The sequence below is a fragment of the Oncorhynchus keta genome, unplaced genomic scaffold (assembly GCF_023373465.1).
Source record: "Oncorhynchus keta strain PuntledgeMale-10-30-2019 unplaced genomic scaffold, Oket_V2 Un_contig_86_pilon_pilon, whole genome shotgun sequence".
Lineage (NCBI taxonomy): Eukaryota > Metazoa > Chordata > Actinopteri > Salmoniformes > Salmonidae > Oncorhynchus > Oncorhynchus keta.
In genome coordinates this window covers 207,145-231,699 of record NW_026290186.1, presented here as the reverse complement: position 1 = coordinate 231,699, position 24,555 = coordinate 207,145, and the positions used below count along the sequence as shown (strand labels likewise).

General features: G+C 47.3%; 1 protein-coding gene across 1 annotated transcript in view; it reads right to left on the bottom strand.

Moving 5' to 3' along the window:
- LOC127926940 (serine/threonine-protein kinase B-raf-like) overlaps positions 1-24,555 on the bottom strand; it is a 130,602-nt gene that overhangs the window by 23,617 nt on the left and 82,430 nt on the right. The window contains 2 exon segments of the mRNA XM_052512567.1: positions 12,766-12,894; positions 13,496-13,535. Of these exon segments, the coding sequence (XP_052368527.1) occupies positions 12,766-12,894; positions 13,496-13,535 (169 nt within the window).

Sequence of the window (24,555 nt, the reverse complement as noted above, 5' to 3'; positions counted from 1 at the left end):
TGCCCTAGGATCGACCCCTAGACCCTATGCCCTAGGATCGACCCCTAGACCCTATGCCCTAGGATCGACCCCTAGACCCTATGCCCTAGGATCGACCCCTAGACCCTATGCCCTAGGATCGACCCCTAGACCCTATGCCCTAGGATCGACCCCTAGACCCTATGCCCTAGGATCGACCCCTAGACCCTATGGCCTAGGATCGACCCCTAGACCCTATGGCCTAGGATCGACCCCTAGACCCTATGGCCTAGGATCGACCCCTAGACCCTATGGCCTAGGATCGACCCCAAGACCCTATGGTCTAGGATCGACCCCTAGACCTTATGGCCTAGGATCGACCCCTAGACCCTATGGCCTAGGATCGACCCCTAGACCCTATGCCCTAGGATCGACCCCTAGACCCTATGGCCTAGGATCGACCCCTAGACCCTATGGCCTAGGATCGACCCCTAGACCCTATGGCCTAGGATCGACCCCTAGACCCTATGGCCTAGGATCGACCCCTAGACCCTATGCCCTAGGATCGACCCCAAGACCCTATGCCTAGGATCGACCCCTAGACCCTATGCCCTAGGATCGACCCCTAGACCTATGAAATGACGGTATAAAACGAAACAGTGAAACTTCCACCTAGCCTATCAGAGGGCAAGTTGGAACAATTACCCTATTGCTTACACCTGTCAAAAAACATCTCTGATCTCCACAAGTGCATGGGGTCCGATCATAGGGTCTAGGGGTCCGATCATAGGGTCTAGGGGTCCGATCATAGGGTCTAGGGGTCCGATCATAGGGTCTAGGGGTCGATCATAGGGTCCGATCATAGGGTCTAGGGGTACGATCATAGGGTCTAGGGGTACGATCATAGGGTCTAGGGGTACGATCATAGGGTCTAGGGGTCCGATCATAGGGTCTAGGGGTCGATCATAGGGTCTAGGGGTCCGATCATAGGGTCTAGGGGTCCGATCATAGGGTCTAGGGGTCGATCATAGGGTCTAGGGGTCCGATCATAGGGTCTAGGGGTCCGATCATAGGGTCTAGGGGTCCGATCATAGGGTCTAGGGGTCGATCATAGGGTCTAGGGGTCGATCATAGGGTCTAGGGGTCCGATCATAGGGTCTAGGGGTCCGATCATAGGGTCTAGGGGTCGATCATAGGGTCTAGGGGTCGATCATAGGGTCTAATGGTACGATCATAGGGTCTAGGGGTGTGATCATAGGGTCTAGGGGTCCGATCATAGGGTCTAGGGGTCCGATCATAGGGTCTAGGGGTCCGATCATAGGGTCTAGGGGTACGATCATAGGGTCTAGGGGTACGATCATAGGGTCTAGGGGTACGATCATAGGGTCCGATCATAGGGTCTAGGGGTACGATCATAGGGTCTAGGGGTACGATCATAGGGTCTAGGGGTCCGATCATAGGGTCCGATCATAGGGTCTAAGGGTACGATCATAGGGTCTAGGGGTACGATCATAGGGTCTAGGGGTACGATCATAGGGTTCGATCATAGGGTCCGATCATAGGGTCTAGGGGTCCGATAATAGGGTCTGGGGGTCGATCATAGGGTCTGGTGGTCGAATCATAGGGTCGATCATAGGGTCTGGGGGTCGATCATAGGGTCTAGGGGTCCGATCATAGGGTCTAGGGGTCCGATCATAGGGTCTAGGGGTCCGATAATAGGGTCTAGGGGTACGATCATAGGGTCTAGGGGTCGATCATAGGGTCTGGGGGTCGATCATAGGGTCTGGGGGTCGAATCATAGGGTCGATCATAGGGTCTAGGGGCCCGATCATAGGGTCTAGGGGTCGATCATAGGGTCTAGGGTCCGATCATAGGGTCTAGGGGTCGATCATAGGGTCTAGGGGTACGATCATAGGGTCTAGGGGTACGATCATAGGGTCTAGGGGTACGATCATAGGGTCTAGGGGTACGATCATAGGGTCTAGGGGTACGATCATAGGGTCTAGGGGTACGATCATAGGGTCTAGGGGTACGATCATAGGGTCTAGGGGTACGATCATAGGGTCTAGGGGTACGATCATAGGGTCTAGGGGTACGATCATAGGGTCTAGGGGTACGATCATAGGGTCCGATCATAGGGTCTAGGGGTTCGATCATAGGGTCTCGGGGTCCAATCATAGGGTCCGATCATAGGGTCCGATCATAGGGTCTAGGGGTCGATCATAGGGTCTAAGGGTGCGATCATGGGCTTTAGGGGTACGATCATAGGGTCTAGGGGTACGATCAAAGGGTCTAGGGGTACGATCATAGGGTCTAGGGGTACGATCATAGGGTCTAGGGGTACGATCATAGGGTCTAGGGGTTCGATCATAGGGTCTAGGGGTTCGATCATAGGGGCTAGGGGTTCGATCATAGGGTCCGATCATAGGGTCTAGGGGTCCGATCATAGGGTCTAGGGGTACGATCATAGGGTCTAGGGGTACGATCATAGGGTCTAGGGGTTTCGATCATAGGGTCCGATCATAGGGTCTAGGGGCCCGATCATAGGGACTAGGGGCCCGATCATAGGGTCTAGGGGCCCGATCATAGGGTCTAGGGGTCCGATCATAGGGTCTAGGGGTCCGATCATAGGGGCTAGGGGTGTGATCATAGGGGCTAGGGGTGTGATCATAGGGTCTAGGGGTGTGATCATAGGGTCTAGGGGTCCGATCATAGGGTCTAGGGGTCCGATCATAGGGTCTAGGGGTCCGATCATAGGGTCTAGGGGTCCGATCATAGGGTCTAGGGGTCCGATCATAGGGTCTAGGGGTCCGATCATAGGGTCTAGGGTCCGATCATAGGGTCTGAGGGTCGATCATAGGGTCGATCATAGGGTCGATCATAGGGTCGATCATAGGGTCTGGGGGTCGATCATAGGGTCTGGGGGTCGATCATAGGGTCTAGGGGTTGATCATAGGGTCTAGGGTCCGATCATAGGGTCTGGGGGTCGATCATAGGGTCTAGGGTCGATCATAGGGTCTAGGGGTCCGATCATAGGGTCTAGGGTCCAATCATAGGGTCTGGGGGTCCAATCATAGGGTCTGGGGGTCCAATCATAGGGTCTCGGGGTCCAATCATAGGGTCTCGGGGTCCAATCATAGGGTCCGATCATAGGGTCTAGGGTCGATCATAGGGTCTAGGGGTCGATCATAGGGTCTAGGGGTCCGATCATAGGGTCTAGGGGTACGATCATAGGGTCTAGGGGTACGATCATAGGGTCTAGGGGTCCGATCATAGGGTCTAGGGTCCGATCATAGGGTCTAGGGTCGATCATAGGGTCTAGGGTCGATCATAGGGTCTAGGGGGATCATAGGGTCTAGGGGTCTACGATCATAGGGTCTAGGGGTCATAGGGTCTAGGGTCCGATCATAGGGTCTAGGGGTCCGATCATAGGGTCTAGGGGTCCGATCATAGGGTCTAGGGGTCTGATCATAGGGTCTAGGGGTCTGATCATAGGGTCTGGGGGTCCAATCATAGGGTCTCGGGGTCCAATCAAAGGGTCCGATCATAGGGTCTGGGGTTCGATCATAGGGTCTAGGGGCCGATCATAGGGTCGATCATAGGGTCTAGGGGTACGATCATAGGGTCTAGGGGTACGATCATAGGGTCTAGGGGTCGATCATAGGGTCTAGGGTTACGATCATAGGGTCTAGGGGTCGATCATAGGGTCTAGGGGTACGATCATAGGGTCTAGGGGTACGATCATAGGGTCTAGGGGTCGATCATAGGGTCTAGGGGTACGATCATAGGGTCTAGGGTCCGATCATAGGGTCTAGGGGTCCGATCATAGGGTCTAGGGGTCCGATCATAGGGTCTAGGGGTTGATCATAGGGTCTAGGGGTTCGATCATAGGGTCTAGGGTCCGATCATAGGGTCTAGGGTCCGATCATAGGGTCTAGGGGTCCGATCATAGGGTCTGGGGGTCGATCATAGGGTCTGGGGGTCGATCATAGGGTCTGGGGTCGATCATAGGGTCTGGGGGTCGATCATAGGGTCGATCATAGGGTCGATCATAGGGTCTGGGGGTCGATCATAGGGTCGATCATAGGGTCTGGGGGTCGATCATAGGGTCGATCATAGGGTCTGGGGGTCGAGCATAGGGTCTAGGGGTTGATCATAGGGTCTAGGGGTCCGATCATAGGGTCTAGGGTCCGATCATAGGGTCTGGGGGTCGATCATAGGGTCTAGGGGTACGATCATAGGGTCCGATCATAGGGTCTAGGGGTTCGATCATAGGGTCTAGGGGTCCAATCATAGGGTCTAGGGGTCCAATCATAGGGTCTAGGGGTCCAATCATAGGGTCTAGGGGTCCAATCATAGGGTCTAGGGGTCCGATCATAGGGTCCGATCATAGGGTCTAGGTGCCGATCATAGGGTCTAGGGGCCGATCATAGGGTCTAGGGGCCGATCATAGGGTCTAGGGGTACGATCATAGGATCTAGGGGTACGGTCATAGGATCTAGGGGTACGATCATAGGGTCTAGGGGTCCGATCATAGGGTCTAGGGGTCCGATCATAGGGTCTAGGGGTCGATCATAGGGTCTAGGGGTACGATCATAGGGTTCGATCATAGGGTCCGATCATAGGGTCTAGGGGTACGATCATAGGGTCTAGGGGTACGATCATAGGGTCTAGGGGGGTCCGATCATAGGGTGCGATCATAGGGTCTGGGGTCCGATCATAGGTCTAGGGTCCGATCATAGGGTCTAGGGGTCGATCATAGGGTCTGGGGTTCGATCATAGGGTCTAGGGTCGATCATAGGGTCTGGGGTCGATCATAGGGTCTGGGGTCGATCATAGGGTCTGAGGGTCGATCATAGGGTCTGGGGTCGATCATAGGGTCATAGGGTCGATCATAGGGTCTGGGGGTCGATCATAGGGTCGATCATAGGGTCTGGGGGTCGATCATAGGGTCTAGGGGTTGATCATAGGGTCTAGGGTCCGATCATAGGGTCTGGGGGTCGATCATAGGGTCTAGGGGTACGATCATAGGGTCTAGGGGTACGATCATAGGGTCCGATCATAGGGTCTAGGGGTTCGATCATAGGGTCTAGGGGTCCAATCATAGGGTCTAGGGGTCCAATCATAGGGTCTAGGGGTCCAATCATAGGGTCTAGGGGTCCAATCATAGGGTCTAGGGGTCCAATCATAGGGTCTAGGGGTCCAATCATAGGGTCTAGGGGTCCAATCATAGGGTCTAGGGGTCCAATCATAGGGTCTAGGGGTCCAATCATAGGGTCTAGGGGTCCATCATAGGGTCTAGGGGTCCGATCATAGGGTCTAGGGTCCGATCATAGGGTCTAGGGGTCGATCATAGGGTCTAGGGGTACGATCATAGGGTCTAGGGGTACGATCATAGGGTCTAGGGGTCCGATCATAGGGTCTAGGGGTCCGATCATAGGGTCTAGGGGTCCGATCATAGGGTCTAGGGGTACGATCATAGGGTCTAGGGGTCCGATCATAGGGTCCGATCATAGGGTCTAGGGGTCCGATCATAGGGTCTAGGGGTCCGATCATAGGGTCTAGGGGTCCGATCATAGGGTCTAGGGTTCGATCATAGGGTCTAGGGGTCCGATCATAGGGTCTAGGGTCGATCATAGGGTCTGGGGTCCGATCATAGGGTCTAGGGTCTAGGGGGGGGTCGATCATAGGGTCTAGGGTCCGATCATAGGGTCTAGGGGGTCGATCATAGGGTCTAGGGGTCGATCATAGGGTCTAGGGGTCCGATCATAGGGTCTGGGGGTCGATCATAGGGTCTAGGGGTCGATCATAGGGTCGATCATAGGGTCTGGGGTCGATCATAGGGTCTCATAGGGTCTAGATCATAGGGTCTAGGGGTCGATCATAGGGTCTAGGGTCCGATCATAGGGTCTAGGGTCTCATAGGGTCTAGGGGTCCGATCATAGGGTCGATCATAGGGGTCCGATCATAGGGTCTAGGGGTTCGATCATAGGGTCTAGGGTCCAATCATAGGGTCTAGGGTCCAATCATAGGGTCTAGGGTCCAATCATAGGGTCTAGGGTCCAATCATAGGGTCTAGGGGTCCAATCATAGGGTCTAGGGTCCAATCATCATAGGGTCTAGGGGTCCAATCATAGGGTCTAGGGGTCGATCATAGGGTCTAGGGGTCCGATCATAGGGTCTAGGGGTCCGATCATAGGGTCTAGGGTCCAATCATAGGGTCTAGGGGTCCGATCATAGGGTCTAGGGTTCGATCATAGGGTCTAGGGGTTCGATCATAGGGTCTAGGGTCGATCATAGGGTCTAGGGGTCCGATCATAGGGTCTAGGGGTCCGATCATAGGGTCTAGGGGTCCGATCATAGGGTCTAGGGGTCCGATCATAGGGTCTAGGGGTCCGATCATAGGGTCTAGGGGTCCGATCATAGGGTCTAGGGGTCCGATCATAGGGTCTAGGGGTCCGATCATAGGGTCTAGGGGTCCGATCATAGGGTCTAGGGGTCGATCATAGGGTCGATCATAGGGTCTAGGGGTCGATCATAGGGTCTAGGGGTCGATCATAGGGTCTAGGGGTCGATCATAGGGTCTAGGGGTTCGATCATAGGGTCTAGGGGTCCGATCATAGGGTCTAGGGGTCCGATCATAGGGTCCGATCATAGGGTCTAGGGGTCGATCATAGGGTCTAGGGGTCGATCATAGGGTCTAGATCATAGGGGGTCCAATCATCATAGGGTCTAGGGGTCCGATCATAGGGTCTAGGGGTCCGATCATAGGGTCTAGGGGTCCATCATAGGGTCTAGGGGTCCAATCATAGGGTCTAGGGGTCCAATCATAGGGTCTAGGGGTCCAATCATAGGGTCTAGGGGTCAATAGGGTCTAGGGGTCCAATCATAGGGTCTCGGGGTCCAATCATAGGGTCTCGGGGTCCATCATAGGGTCTCAGGGGCTCGATCATAGGGTCTAGGGGCTCGATCATAGGGTCTAGGGGTACGATCATAGGGTCCGATCATAGGGTCTAGGGTCGATCATCAGGGTCTAGGGGTACGATCATAGGGTCTAGGGGTCGATCATAGGGTCTAGGGTACGATCATAGGGTTCGATCATAGGGTCCGATCATAGGGTCCGATCATAGGGTCTAGGGGTCCGATCATAGGGTCTAGGGGTCCAATCATAGGGTCTAGGGGTCGATCATAGGGTCGATCATAGGGTCCGATCATAGGGTCTAGGGTCCAATCATAGGGTCTAGGGGTCCAATCATAGGGTCTCAGGGGTCCATCATAGGGTCTAGGGGTACGATCATAGGGTCTAGGGGTCAATACGATCATAGGGTCTAGGGGTCCGATCATAGGGTCCGATCATAGGGTCTAGGGGTACGATCATAGGGTCTAGGGGTACGATCATAGGGTCTAGGGGTACGATCATAGGGTTCGATCATAGGGTCCGATCATAGGGGATCATAGGGTGTAGGGGTCGATCATAGGGTCTAGGGGTCCGATCATAGGGTGTAGGGGTCCGATCATCGGGTCTAGGGGTACGGGTCATAGGGTTCGATCATAGGGTCCGATCATAGGGTCTAGGGGTCTAGGGGTCGATCATAGGGTCTAGGGGTCGATCATATCATAGGGTCTCAGGGGTCCGATCATAGGGTCTAGGGGTCATAGGGTCTAGGGGTCCGATCATAGGGTCTAGGGGTCCGATCATAGGGTCTAGGGGTCGATCATAGGGGGGTCGATCATAGGGTCTAGATCATAGGGTCTAGGGGTCCGATCATAGGGTCTAGGGGTTGATCATAGGGTCTAGGGGTCGATCATAGGGTCTAGGGGTCATCATAGGGTCCGATCATAGGGTCCGATCATAGGGTCTAGGGGTTCGATCATAGGGTCTAGGGGTCGATCATAGGGTCTAGGGGTTCGATCATAGGGTCTAAGGGTACGATCATAGGGTCGATCATAGGGTCATAGGGTCCGATCATAGGGTCTAGGGGTCCGATCATAGGGTCTAGGGGTCCAATCATAGGGTCTAGGGGTCCATCATAGGGTCTAGGGGTCCGATCATAGGGTCTAGGGGTCCGATCATAGGGTCTATCATAGGGTCTAGGGGTCGATCATAGGGTCTAGGGGGTCCGATCATAGGGTCTAGGGGTTCGATCATAGGGTCCAGGGGCTACGATCATAGGGTCTAGGGGTACGATCATAGGGTCTAGGGGTCCATAGGTCATAGGGTCCGATCATAGGGTCTAGGGGTCGATCATAGGGTCTAGGGGTACGATCATAGGGTCTAGGGGTCCGATCATAGGGTCCGATCATAGGGTCTAGGGGTTCGATCATAGGGTCTAGGGGTTCGATCATAGGGTCTAGGGTCCGATCATAGGGTCTAGGGGTCCATCATAGGGTCTAGGGGTCCATCATAGGGTCTAGGGTCTAGGGTCCATCATAGGGTCTGGGGGTCCAATCATAGGGTCTCGGGGTCCAATCATAGGGTCTCGGGGTCCGATCATAGGGTCTAGGGGTCCGATCATAGGGTCTAGGGGTCGATCATAGGGTCTAGGGTACGATCATAGGGTCTAGGGGTACGATCATAGGGTCTAGGGGTACGATCATAGGGTCTAGGGGTCCGATCATAGGGTCTAGGGGTACGATCATAGGGATCATAGGGTCTAGTCCGATCATAGGGTCCGATCATAGGGTCTATAGGGTCTAGGGGTCGATCATAGGGTCTAGGGGTACGATCATAGGGTCTAGGGGTCGATCATAGGGTCTAGGGGTTCGATCATAGGGTCTAGGGGTTCGATCATAGGGTCTAGGGGTTCGATCATAGGGTCTAGGGGTTCGATCATAGGGTCTAGGGGTTGATCATAGGGTCCAGGGGCTCGATCATAGGGTCCGATCATAGGGTCCGATCATAGGGTCTAGGGGTTCGATCATAGGGTCTAGGGGTCGATCATAGGGTTTATCATAGGGTCTAGGGTCCGATCATAGGGTCTAGGGTCCGATCATAGGGTCTAGGGGTTCGATCATAGGGTCTAGGGGTCCGATCATAGGGTCTAGGGGTCCGATCATAGGGTCTAGGGTACGATCATAGGGTCTGGGGGTCGATCATAGGGCCTGGGGGTCGATCATAGGGTCGATCAATGGGCGATTTTACTTGGTTCCCAAAATGTTCAGATCAAAAATATTTTGTATATATTTTATTAATAATAATTTTTCATTAATGAAACAAAAAGAGACTGTAAAATCATCAGAAAATGAGCTCAGTGATTTTACATTTAGGAAATCTGTCCAACTATTCCAACGCATAAATAGAAACTGACATGTAATCAAGGTTTGAAATGATTTTTCATCTAATATAATATCTATCTATCTATCTGGGATACTTGCGGTCTATTTGCAGCGATACAAATGATTAATAACTATGCTCCAGCAACCCCTTACCATCCGCTCAAGGATGAAGAAAACAATTTGACCCAGCTGAATGTAATTAGGGAACCTTGGCGTAGGGTCTAGGGGTCTATTTGGGATTGGGCCATAGAGTGGGTTTCAGAGAACAGGAGGGTTGAGGGGAGTCGGAGTGTTGTGTCCTGGTGGTGTTGGAGGTGAGGGGTGATGTCACAGTGGGAGGTGAGGGGTGATGGCACAGTGGGAGGTGGTACTGAAGGTTTAACAGAACTGATGTCTTCTACACTTGTGGCAAGAGCACAGCAGTCTTCTCCCTAACCTGATTCTCCGCCACCTCAAATTCTCCCTAACCTGTCAAATTCTCCCTAACCCACCACGTCAAATTCTCTCTAACCCACCACGTCAAATTCTCCCTAACCCACCACGTCAAATTCTCCCCAACCCACCACGTCAACTTCTCCCCAACCCACCACGTCAACTTCTCCCCAACCCACCACGTCAAATTCTCCCCAACCCACCACGTCAAATTCTCCCCAACCCACCACGTCAAATTCTCCCCAACCCACCACGTCAAATTCTCCCCAACCCACCACGTCAAATTCTCCCCAACCCACCACGTCAACTTCTCCCCAACCCACCACGTCAACTTCTCCCCAACCCACCACGTCAACTTCTCCCCAACCCACCACGTCAACTTCTCCCCAACCCACCACGTCAACTTCTCCCCAACCCACCACGTCAACTTCTCCCCAACCCACCACGTCAACTTCTCCCCAACCCACCACGTCAACTTCTCCCCAACCCACCACGTCAACTTCTCCCCAACCCACCACGTCAACTTCTCCCCAACCCGTCAACTTCTCCCCAACCCGTCAACCCACCACGTCAACTTCTCCCCAACCCACCACGTCAACTTCTCCCCAACCCACCACGTCAACTTCTCCCCAACCCACCACGTCAACTTCTCCCCAACCCACCACGTCAACTTCTCCCCAACCCACCACGTCAACTTCTCCCCAACCCACCACGTCAACTTCTCCCCAACCCACCACGTCAACTTCTCCCCAACCCACCACGTCAACTTCTCCCCAACCCACCACGTCAACTTCTCCCCAACCCACCACGTCAACTTCTCCCCAACCCGTCAACTTCTCCCCAACCCGTCAACTTCTCCCCAACCCGTCAACTTCTCCCCAACCCGTCAACTTCCTCCCCAACCCGTCAACTTCTCCCCAACCCGTCAACTTCTCCCCAACCCGTCAACTTCTCCCCAACCCGTCAACTTCTCCCCAACCCTTCTCCCCAACCCGTCAACTTCTCCCCAACCCGTCAACTTCTCCCCAACCCGTCAACTTCTCCCCAACCCGTCAACTTCTCCCCAACCCGTCAACTTCTCCCCAACCCGTCAACTTCTCCCCAACCCGTCAACTTCTCCCCAACCCGTCAACTTCTCCCCAACCCGTCAACTTCTCCCCAACCCGTCAACTTCTCCCCAACCAACTCTCCCCAACTTCTCCCCAACCCGTCAACTTCTCCCCAACCCGTCAACTTCTCCCCAACCCGTCAACTTCTCCCCAACCCGTCAACTTCTCCCCAACCCGTCAACTTCTCCCTAACCCGTCAACTTCTCCCTAACCCGTCAACTTCTCCCTAACCTGTCAAATCCTCCATCTAGCCACAACCGTAGAAGCCATCAGTTCAGAGGAAACCATCAGTGCCACCGGTGTGTGAAGGAGAGGGTGTTGCTGAGATGGGGGGAGGTGCCTGGTGCAGTAGGGAACTCTGGGTAATGTAGTACTTTAAGGGCATCCTCTACTTTATAACCAATACATCTCAATGTGGCTTCCAACAATACATTAAAAAGACAACAACCTACTGGAAGGTAGTGAAAATATTACACCGTCAACTACAGTCAGTCAACACTGTCAACTACAGCCAGTCAACACATTACACTGTCAACTACAGTCAGTCAACAAATTACACAGTCAACTACAGTCAGTCAACACAGTACACTGTCAACTACAGTCAGTCAACACAGTACACTGTCAACTACAGTCAGTCAACACAGTTACAGTCAGTCAACACATTACACTGTCAACTACAGTCAGTCAACACAGTACACTGTCAACTACAGTCAGTCAACACATTACACAGTCAACACTGTCAACTACAGTCAGTCAACACATTACACTGTCAACTACAGTCAGTCAACACAATTACACTGTCAACTACAGTCAGTCAACACAGTTACACTGTCAACTACAGTCAGTCAACACAGTTACAGTCAGTCAACACATTACACTGTCAACTACAGTCAGTCAACACATTACACTGTCAACTACAGTCAGTCAACAAATTACACTGTCAACTACAGTCAGTCAACACATTACACTGTCAACTACAGTCAGTCAACACAGTACACTGTCAACTACAGTCAGTCAACACATTACACTGTCAACTACAGTCAGTCAACAAATTACACTGTCAACTACAGTCAGTCAACACATTACACTGTCAACTACAGTCAGTCAACACATTACACTGTCAACTACAGTCAGTCAACACATTACACTGTCAACTACAGTCAGTCAACACATTACACTGTCAACTACAGTCAGTCAACAAATTACACTGTCAACTACAGTCAGTCAACACATTACACTGTCAACTACAGTCAGTCAACACATTACACTGTCAACTACAGTCAGTCAACACATTACACTGTCAACTACAGTCATGTCAACACAGTACACTGTCAACTACAGTCAGTCAACACAGTTACACTGTCAACTACAGTCAGTCAACACAGTTACACTGTCAACTACAGTCAGTCAACACAGTCAACTACAGTCAGTCAACACAGTCAACTACAGTCAGTCAACACATTACACTACAATCAGTCAACACAGTCAACTACAGTCAGTCAACACTGTCAACTACAGTCAGTCAACACATTACACTGTCAACTACAGTCAGTCAACACAGTTACATGGTATGTCAGTTCTGAGGACAGGTATATAATGTCCTATACATCTATAGTGTATTTTCCTATTCCCTGATCAGAGCCTGGATCGGTAGGATCGGTTTTCCCCTTCTAGATCACAATGAATCAGAATATATGGGCAGATCCTAGAGCCTCAGCCCTACTCAGAGATGCTTTGTGGACACAGGCCCTGAAACACAAAAACCCTCCCATATGGGAGTTTTGGAAGCAGAGGGAGGGGGGTGGCGGTCGGTAGTTACAGTGTGAGGGATTATGGTAGTGAGAGAAAAACATAAGGAAAGAGAGTGAAGAGTGAAACACAGACACGACAGTGGAGGGCCAAAACACTGGTGGGAGGTGAGGACACACACACACACACACACATCACCACAATACACACACCACAATACCACACACAGAGGCCTAGCTACCTCGGAACACAGGCTCGGACTCAAAATCAAAGACTATGTCATTGGGGTAGGAGTATAGGAGGGGGCTTGAGATCCGTGTTCGGTGTTTCCTCAAGCAGCAGGCGGGTGGGAGGGTCTGCAATGGGAGGGCTGCAGCAGGGGGGGGGGGAAGAGAGACAGACACAGCAGGATCACTGGCCCTGAAGACCAGCTACTGGGCCCACTTCTCTATGGTACCTACTGTAGGCCCGATCCAAAATGGACGCCTAGTCACTGTACCGTGCTCTACTTCTGGCCAGAGCCCAATGAGTGCCAACGAGGAGAATGCATGAATCTGTCTCCGTGGACCAGTATAAAGTTAGGGAGTTTTTCCCACACATTATCACTGGCGAAAAGTAGTGCACTAAGATAGGGAATAGGGTACAATTTGAGACTGGCCCTATAGTAAGTAGTCTACACTCTTTCAGAGGGAGCATGGATGGGCAGTAGAAATCAGAGAATGTTAGGGGAATAAAAAGGGTAGATGGCTCTCTTAAAGGGGAAGTCTCCTTAAAAAGGGACAGAGTTTTACAGTCTAAGGACAAATATTCTGAATATGCATCAACAAGACTAGTAGAATTAGAATTCTGACTGGACAAAATGAGGTTCCTTTTAAAACAAGAGAGAAAGAGAACACGGATGCAGGATATGGGGGTGGTGGTGGTGGGGGGGGACTTGTTGATTGAATTAGTGATGATGATCGCTTCCTTACCTCCTTCTGATCTCTGTAAACCTTGGTCTCGAATCAAGTCCTGAAAGAAAGAAAGAAAGAAAGAAAGAAAGACAGAGAGAGAGACAGAGAGAGAGACAGAGAGAGAGACAGAGAGAGAGACAGAGAGAGAGACAGAGACAGAGGCAGAGAGAGAGACAGAGACAGAGGCAGAGAGAGACAGAGACAGAGGCAGAGAGAGAGAGAGACAGAGACAGAGACAGAGAGACAGAGAGACAGAGAGACAGAGAGACAGAGAGAGAGAGAGACAGAGAGAGACAGAGAGAGACAGAGAGAGACAGAGAGAGACAGAGAGAGACAGAGAGACAGAGAGACAGAGAGACAGAGACAGAGACAGAGAGAGAGACAGAGAGAGAGAGAGAGAGACAGAGAGAGAGACAGAGAGAGAGACAGAGAGAGAGAGAGACAGAGGCAGAGAGAGAGAGAGAGACAGAGGCAGAGAGAGAGACAGAGGCAGAGAGAGAGAGAGAGAGAGAGAGAGACAGAGGCAGAGAGAGAGAGAGAGAGAGAGACAGAGACAGAGAGGCAGAGACAGAGACAGAGACAGAGAGAGATAGAGAGAGAGAGAGACAGAGAGAGAGAGAGAGAGAGAGAGAGAGAGAGAGAGAGAGAGAGAGACAGAGAGAGACAGAGAGAGACAGAGAGAGAGAGAGAGAGAGAGAGAGAGAGAGAGAGAGAGAGAGAGAGAGAGAGAGAGAGAGAGAGAGAGACACAGAGAGAGAGAGAGAGAGAGAGAGAGAGAGAGAGAGAGAGAGAGAGAGAGAGAGAGAGAGAGAGAGAGAGAGAGAGAGAGAGAGAGAGAGAGAGAGAGAGAGAGACAGAGAGAGGGACAGAGAGAGAGACAGAGAGAGAGACAGAGAGACAGAGACAGACAGACAGAGAGAGAGGAAATAACAGAGAATCACAATACTGTGAAGACTGCTAGTCATCTCAGATTCCAGATAAACGCTACAGATTGGGTTATATCTTGGTAGCTTGTATAACACTTAGTGGAACTGACTACTTTTGCAGTCAACACTGTTTTCATAAAAGTATATATATTAGTCAAAAAAATATAAAATTCCCAGTTTATGTATACAAAACCAACTTTATTAAAGAGGTTTTAAAAATAGGTCATATTTGACTCTAAATGTTATGATGTACACTAAAAGGCATTGATGGCAGAACAGATGGATGTATTTCAATGTATGATTAATATAATAAACTAATACATTTCTTGGTAGTCCCAAAACATATTGCTAATCGGGTTGTAAATCACAGCGGGCCTGATACCATAAGGAATGCACCGTCTCAGTTTCAATGGCTCAATATTATGGACAACAACAACAAACAAACAGACGAATGTAACTAAGGTTGAGAATGACAATATAAATCAAACTAGCAAGGCCAAATGATCACAAGTCAGCCATAACATGGCTGATGGACTAGCGTATCTAGTTATGTAGCGAGCTAAAAACACGGAGCCTAACGTTAGCTAGCGAGCTAAAAACACGGAGCCTAACGTTAGCTAGCGAGCTAAAAACACAGAGCCTAACGTTAGCTAGCGAGCTAAAAACACGGAGCCTAACGTTAGCTAGCGAGCTAAAAACACGGAGCCTAACGTTAGCTAGCGAGCTAAAAACACGGAGCCTAACGTTAGCTAGCGAGCTAAAAACACGGAGCCTAACGTTAGCTAGCGAGCTAAAAACACGGAGCCTAACGTTAGCTAGCGAGCTAAAAACACGGAGCCTAACGTTAGCTAGCGAGCTAAAAACACAGAGCCTAACGTTAGCTAGCGAGCTAAAAACACGGAGCCTAACGTTAGCTAGCGAGCTAAAAACACGGAGCCTAACGTTAGCTAGCGAGCTAAAAACACGGAGCCTAACGTTAGCTAGCGAGCTAAAAACACGGAGCCTAACATTAGCTAGCGAGCTAAAAACACGGAGCCTAACGTTAGCTAGCGAGAGCTAGCTGCTAGGAGGATACCATGTCATTGGAGACGTGGGTGAGTGACTGACTCTTCCGTCATCTTGTTTTTTCGGTGGCTACACACGGCTAGAGATGCAGGTGTCATTGGGTAAAGCTAGCAAGAACGGCTTATCTAGTCGGCATATCTCTCTGTATAACTGAGGGAGAGAGATACTGCCTTTTCATGGTCGCATTCATAAATTTCAGAGAATAACTGATGAATTTACCAAGGTGAAACACCTGCTGAGTTTAACCCGGGGTCAGTAAACTTAGGAAAAGTAATAGTTAGTCAAGAACGCTCTCTGTAACATGTAAACAGCTCTGCTGTGTCTGGAAGTAGCTAGCTAGCTAGCTTCGCCAACGTTAGCCAGTTGGCTTGTGGGACAAGCCTTGCATTGTTGGCAGGCAAACTGCAGAAAGACGAGGAGGTTACAATTCCGCATCGTTTATCAGTGCAATTTTGACAGCCTAATTAGGTGAAAAAAGTTTAGAGGGTTTATTTAAATGTTACTTCGTTAGATGTTAGCTCATCTTTCTCTGGCTAGCATTAGCTGTTGATCTTGTTGTTGTTTATGTGTATAACTGAGGGAGAGAGATACTGCCTTTTCATGGTTGTTTGATCAACAGGACTGTAAAGTTCCCAAATGTAAGAGGACTCCCTGATATTGACATATTTACAGAAATTCATTTTTAGGTGTATTTTGGTGAATGTGTTCTATTGATCTAGTTGTGCTGCAAGCCACTTCCTGTAAACACACAGTCCAGTTCATAGTGAATGATGACAGGTCCTACTGTCTGTAAGGGAATACCCCCCTGTATTGGACAAAAATGAATGGCAAGTCATTGGCATCGGACAAACCATATACACATTGGCCAATACCACCCAATTCGGCGTTGATTCATCCAAAGTGTATTGCAAATGCCATATGGCAATTGCCAGTTGTAACACTTTAAAAATTCAACAGGGGGCAAATGCGCTCCACCGGGGTTTTTCATATTGGATATGTAACCCAAATTAATGTCCAAAAGTAAAATTTTGAAAAAATGAAATTTTTTTTCAAAAACTTATCACCCCTTAAAAAAGTGCTTTCTGGACCGTTTTTCGAAATTCTTTCGATTTTTTGTCAATTACACATGTGTAAGAACTGTATGAATATACTTTTGTCCAATTTTATTATCATAATTTTTTAATTTTTTTTTATATGCGCATAAGGAATATGTTTTGTCCAATTCCAATATGATTTCATAGGAAGTCAAAAGTCAAAAATGTCAAAATTTTGTAAAAACTTCACACACCCATAAAAAGTGCTTTCTGGACCGTTTTTCGAAATTCTTTCGATTTTTTGTCAATTACACATGTGTAAGAACTGTATGAATATACTTTTGTCCAATTTTATTATCATAATTTTTTTTTTTTTTTTACATGCGCATAAGGAATATGTTTTGTCCAATTCCAATATGATTTCATAGGAAGTCAAAGTCAAAAGTCAAAAATGTCAAAATTTTGTAAAAACTTCACACACCCTTAAAAAAGTGCTTTCTGGACCGTTTTTTGAAATTCTTTCATTTTTTTGTCAATTACACATGTGTAAGAACTGTATGAATATACTTTTGTCCAATTTTATTATCATATTTTTTTATATATTTTTTTAAATTGTGCATAAGGATTTTTTGTGGGCCAAATGACGTAAGAAATTTGACATGCTCAAAAATCCTGCAGAAATGCAAAATTGACTGGCCTGATGAACTCGGGATGGCCGGGCAGTGATAGTTGTTCCTTTCCATCACTCGTTGTGTTGACTTCATCATGTCCATTTTGTGATGTTTTTCACTATATAATCATATTGCAAGTGCACGTGCATTTGCAATATGTTTCAATGTGCATTTACCATATGAAATTTGACCTTGCTCAAAAATGCAAAATTGACTGGTCTGATGGACACAGGATGGCCGAGCAGTGATAGTTGTACATTTCCATCACTCGTTGTGTTGATTTCATCATGTCCATTAGGTGATGTTTTTCACTATAGAATCATATTGCAAATGCACGTGCATTGTTGTGCAACTGGTAACCCAAAAATAAAAATATGGTTGTAAATGCATTTACCGGTCATTCTGATATTAATGCTCGCTATGGGAACACAGGATGGCCGGGCAGTGATAGTTGTACATTTCCATCACTCGTTGTGTTGATTTCATCATGTCCATTAGGTGATGTTTTTACACTATAGAATCATATTGCAAGTGCGCGCGCATTTGCAATATGTTTCAATGTGCATTTACCATATGAAATTTGACATGCTCAAAAATGCAAAATTGACTGGTCTGATGGACACAGGATGGCCGAGCAGTGATAGTTGTACATTTCCATCACTCGTTGTGTTGATTTCATCATGTCCATTAGGTGATGTTTTTCACTATAGAATCATATTGCAAATGCACGTGCATTGTTGTGCAACTGGTAACCCAAAAATAAAAATATGGTTGTAAATGCATTTACCGGTCATTCTGATATTAATGCTCGCTATGGGAACACAGGATGGCCGGGCAGTGATAGTTGTACATTTCCATCACTCGTTGTGTTGATTTCATCATGTCCATTAGGTGATGTTTTTACACTATAGAATCATATTGCAAGTGCGCGCATTTGCAATATGTTTCAATGTGCATTTACCATATGAAATTTGACATGCTCAAAAATGCAAAATTGACTGGTCTGATGGACACAGGATGGCCGAGCAGTGATAGTTGTACATTTCCATCACTCGTTGTGTTGATTTCATCATGTCCATTAGGTGATGTTTTTTCACTATAGAATCATATTGCAAATGCACGTGCATTGTTGTGCAACTGGTAACCCAAAAATAAAAATATGGTTGTAAATGCATTTACCGGTCATTCTGATATTAATGCTCGCTATGGGAACACAGGATGGCCGGGCAGTGATAGTTGTACATTTCCATCACTCGTTGTGTTGATTTCATCATGTCCATTAGGTGATGTTTTTACACTATAGAATCATATTGCAAGTGCGCGCATTTGCAATATGTTTCAATGTGCATTTACCATATGAAATTTGACATGCTCAAAAATGCAAAATTGACTGGTCTGATGGACACAGGATGGCCGAGCAGTGATAGTTGTACATTTCCATCACTCGTTGTGTTGATTTCATCATGTCCATTAGGTGATGTTTTTCACTATAGAATCATATTGTAAGTGCACGTGCATTTGCAATATGTTTCAATGTGCATTTACCATATGAAATTTGACATGCTCAAAAATGCAAAATTGACTGGTCTGATGAACACAGGATGGCTGAGCAGTGATAGTTGTACATTTCCATCACTCGTTGTGTTGATTTCATCATGTCCATTTGTTTATGTTTCCTCACTTTTGCAAAGTCACTGTGCATTTGCAATATGGTTCAATGGGCAGGTACCATCACGAATTTGTCATGCTATAAAAATCCTGCAGGAATGTGAAATTGACTGGTCTGATGAACACAGGATGGCCGAGCAGTGATAGTTGTACATTTCCATCACTTGTTGTGTTGATTTCATCATGTCCATTAGGTGATGTTTTTTCACTATAGAATCATATTGCAAATGCACGTGCATTGTTGTGCAACTGGTAACCCAAAAATAAAAATATGGTTGTAAATGCATTTACCGGGACGCCTATTGTCCATGCCCGCTATGGGAGTACCCTACTACGGCCCTCTATCTATGGAGTCCGTCCTGAGTGCTTTATGGACTGTTTAAAATATTCTGATGGATACGCATTGTTGTGCAACTGGTGATTGAAAATAGGCACCTGGTAACCCAAAAATGAAAATAGGGTTGTGAATGCATTTACCGGTCATTCTGATATTAATGCCCGCTATGGGAACACAGGATGGCCGGGCAGTGATAGTTGTTCCTTTCCATCACTCGTTGTGTTGATTTCATCGTGAACATTAGGTGATGTTTTTCACTATAGAATCATATTGTAAGTGCACGCGCATTTGCAATATGTTTCAATGTGCATTTACCATATGAAATTTGACATGCTCAAAAATGCAAAATTGACTGGTCTGATGGACACAGGATGGCCGAGCAGTGATAGTTGTACATTTCCATCACTCGTTGTGTTGATTTCATCATGTCCATTAGGTGATGTTTTTCACTATAGAATCATATTGCAAATGCACGTGCATTGTTGTGCAACTGGTAACCCAAAAATAAAAATATGGTTGTAAATGCATTTACCGGTCATTCTGATATTAATGCTCGCTATGGGAACACAGGATGGCCGGGCAGTGATAGTTGTACATTTCCATCACTCGTTGTGTTGATTTCATCATGTCCATTAGGTGATGTTTTTACACTATAGAATCATATTGCAAGTGCGCGCGCATTTGCAATATGTTTCAATGTGCATTTACCATATGAAATTTGACATGCTCAAAAATGCAAAATTGACTGGTCTGATGGACACAGGATGGCCGAGCAGTGATAGTTGTACATTTCCATCACTCGTTGTGTTGATTTCATCATGTCCATTAGGTGATGTTTTTTCACTATAGAATCATATTGCAAATGCACGTGCATTGTTGTGCAACTGGTAACCCAAAAATAAAAATATGGTTGTAAATGCATTTACCGGTCATTCTGATATTAATGCTCGCTATGGGAACACAGGATGGCCGGGCAGTGATAGTTGTACATTTCCATCACTCGTTGTGTTGATTTCATCATGTCCATTAGGTGATTTTTTTTCACTATAGAATCATATTGTACGTGCATTTGCAATATGTTTCAATGTGCATTTACCATATGAAATTTGACATGCTCAAAAATGCAAAATTGACTGGTCTGATGAACACAGGATGGCTGAGCAGTGATAGTTGTACATTTCCATCACTCGTTGTGTTGATTTCATCATGTCCATTTGTTTATGTTTTCTCACTTTTGCAAAGTCACTGTGCATTTGCAATGTGGTTCAATGGGCAGGTACCATCACGAATTTGTCATGCTATAAAAATCCTGCAGGAATGTGAAATTGACTGGCCCGATGAACTCGGGATAGCTGGGCAGTGATTCTGGTTCATCTCCATGGCTCGTTAGGGTTGATTTCAGAATGTCACTTTTGGTGATGGTCCCTCTCCGTTTAAACATATTGCTAATGTACAAAAGTCAACTAGCAAGTCAGTGTCCATCAGTCAATTAGATGTCATTTTGACACCAAACTGATACCAATTGACACCAAACCCACTTTTTCCAACTCATTTAGAAGCCAACTATCATATATGTCAGAGCAGGCCCATAATTCACAGCGCCTTTAGTTTAAAACATAATAAAACGTAAAACACATAGTTACGTTCTAGCTGCGGGTCCAGGTCAGACATTATGTGAAGGCCTATGTGAGGCGACCCCGAATCCCGAGTTTCGGCTCGATAGGTCCTTCGGTGCCCGAGTAAAACCCTAATTGGTGCTGAAAATCCACTTTTTTCCATGCCTTGCTATGGGGTCCTTGAATGAGCTATCGGACCGAAACGTTGGGGTCCGTCTCTATGGGCCGAGCCGGTTCCAATGCACCTAGTCTTGTGTCTCTGAGACTTTTCTAAATGTCGCCATTTTCGTAATGGTCAAAATGAATTGAAATCATTGCAAATGTACAAGGCTATTTCTCGGTCCGAGAACCTTCTAGAGCCACCTAACTCACCACGCACTATCGACCCGAGGTCTAGAACAGGTTTCTAAAGTTTCGGAACTCTAGGTCTGACGGTTCTTTTTTAGCTCGAACAAAGCTAACTATTGGAGGCACTGTCTGTCTCTACAAACCCCAATACGTCCCTCCTTCCAAGTTGTGTGTCTGTGTGATTTAGTTTTCCTTTGAAATTTTATGGGAAAAATGACTGATTTACAGTTCATGGGGTTGCCTAATCACACATATGAAGTTTTGGACAGATCTGACTTTTTTAACACCTCGAAACAGCCCCTGAGACACCAATTAAGGCACTTCCGGTTGTCACAGGAAGCTATAAGTCAACACATATCCTCACTGGGCTATGCTTTTACAGAATCCTGAGTTTTAAGTCCTTACGTTAAGAATTGACTGATTTACACAGGGTTGAATGCACTATGTCTATCAAACTGCAGGCAGGTAATGGAAAAACACTTTTAGGGTGATTTTAACCACTTCCGGTTGGTCCAGGAAGCTTAGAATCAACACAGGTAGACCTCACACTGGCCTGATGGACTGTTACCAAAGACAGGTTCATACGGCATTCATAACCCATATAGACTTCAGGTTGAATTTAGGGGTAAAGGCAATGTATTCCTATGGGGAGAGAAGTCAATGCAAACTCTTTGAAGTAAACACCTTCTTTTAACTATTAAGGGTTAATGCCACACGGTCAACGTTAGGCTTGCACGGATCGGAAGGACCTTAGGAACATACCTGAGGTCGAATTGTGCTTCTCACCCTAACGGTTCTCTCACTGTCACCCAAAAGCAAATGACGTTGTGGGGCAGGCTTCATTTTGGGCCTACTTTTCTAATGGTCGCTGCGCTCAGACCGAGCGAGCTACGGTCAAGCGGGATATCTCGTTGAACTCGGCACGGCCTAGACATTATGTTTATGCCATTGCCTGCTCTCTGTGTCTTTGAGAACCACACTTTTCACTCCATCCTTGCTGTGTGTGCGTGTGAGCTTTTCTTTGACATCTGCTGGGAGAAATGACTGATTTACAGTTTAGGAGGGTTACCTGGTCACACATATGAAGTTTTGGAGAGATGTGACTTTTCTAACCCTTCAAAACAGACAGTGTGACCCAATTAAAGGCACTTCCGGTTGGCACAGGAAGCTATAAGTAAACACATGTCTTGATTGACATAGCCACTTACAGAATCCTGAGTTTTAAGTCTTTAAGTTAAGAATTGACTGATCTACACAGGGTTGAATGCACTATGTCTATCAAACTGCATGCAGTGTATGGATCAACACTGATAAGGTGATTTCAACCACTTCCGGTTGCTTCAGGAAGCTTATAATTGGCACAGGTAGACCTCATAGTGGTCTGATGGACTGTCATAGAAGACAGGTTCATAAGTCATTCATAACCCACATAGGCTTCAGGTTGAATTTAGGGGTGCAGGCAATGTATTCCTATGGGGAGAGAAGTCAATGCAAACTCTTTGAAGTAAACACCTTATTTTAACTATTAAGGGTTAATGCCACATGGTCAAGGTTAGGCTTGCACGGATCAGGAGGACCTTAGGAACGTACCTGAGGTCGAATTGTGCTTCTCACCCTAACGGTTCTCTCACTGTCACCCAAAAGCAAATGACGTTGTGGGGCAGGCTTCATTTTGGGCCTACTTTTCTAATGGTCGCTGCGCTCAGACCGAGCGAGCTACGGTCAAGCGGGATATCTCGTTGAACTCGGCACGGCCTAGAGATTATGTTTATGCCATTGCCTGCTCTCTGTGTCTTTGAGAACCGCACTTTTTCACTCCATCCTTGCTGTGTGTGCGCGTGTGAGAGCTTTTCTTTGACATCTGTTGGGAGAAATGACTGATTTACAGTTCATGAGGGTTACCTAGTCACACATATGAAGTTTTGAAAAGATCTGACCTTTTTAACCCTTGGAAACTGCCACTGTGACATCATTAAAGGCACTTCCGGTTGGCACAGGAAGCTATAAGTAAACCCATGTCTTGATTGACATAGAAACTTACAGAATCCTGAGTTTTAAGTCTTTAAGTTAAGAATTGACTGATCTACGATCTACACAGGGTTGAATGTAGTCATTTTCACCTTTGAAGGTTATGTACATCAAAACACCTTTTTGGGTCAATTTAACCACTTCCGGTTGCTTCAGGAAGCTTAGAATCGGCACAGGTAGACCTCATAGTGAGCTGATGGACTGTCATAGAAGACAGGTTCATAAGGCATTCATAACCCACATAGGCCTCAGGTTGAATTTAGAGGTGCAGGCAATGTATTCCTATGGGGAGAGAAGTCAATGCAAACTGTTTGAAGTAAACACCTTATTTTAACTGTTAAGGGTTAATGCCACACGGTCAAGGTTAGGCTTGCACGGATCGGGAGGACCTCAGGAACGTACCTGAGGTCGAATTGTGCTTCTCACCCTAACGGTTCTCTCACTGTCACCCAAAAGCAAATGACATTGAGGGCCAGGCTTCCTTTTGCGCCTTCTTTTTTTTTTTTCAAGGTCGCTGCACTCAGAGCGAGCTACGGTCAAGCGGGGCGTCTCGTTGAACTCTGCACAGCCTGAAGACTATGGTGATGCCATTTTTGTGTTGATTTCAGAATGCCATTTTGGTGATGGTCCCTCTCCGTTTAAACATATTGCTAATGTACAAAAGTCAACTAGCAAGTCAGTGTCCACCAGTCAATTAGATGTCATTCTGACACCAAACTGATACCAATTGACACCAAACCCACTTTTTCCAACTCATTTAGAAGCCAACTATCACATATGTCAGAGCAGGCCCATAATTCACAGCGCCATTAGTTTAAAACATAATAAAAACGTAAAACACATAGTTACGTTCTAGCTGCGGGTCCAGGTCAGACATTATGTGAAGGCCTATGTGAGGCGACCCCGAATCCCGAGTTTCGGCTCGATAGGTCCTTCGGTGCCCGAGTAAAACCCTAATTGGTGCTGAAAATCCATTTTTTTCAATGCCTTGCTATGGGGTCCTTGAATGAGCTATCGGACCGAAACGTTGTGGTCCGTCTCTATGGCCCGAGCCGGTTTCAATGCACCTAGTCTTGTGTCTCTGAGACTTTTCTAAATGTCTAAATGTTGAAAAGATCTGACCTTTTTAACCCATGGAAACTGCCACTGTGACACCATTAAAGGCACTTCCGGTTGGCACAGGAAGCTATAAATAAACTCATATCATGATTGGGGTATGCCTTTACAGAATCCTGAGTTTTAAGTCTTTACGTTAAGAACTGAGTTATTTACGGAGGGTTTAGTGAGTGTGTGTTATTTCAGAAAATCATAGAAAATCACAGAAATCTCGCAGAGCTCCGCAGCACACTTTAAAAAGATTCGTAAGAACAACCTGCAACTGGATC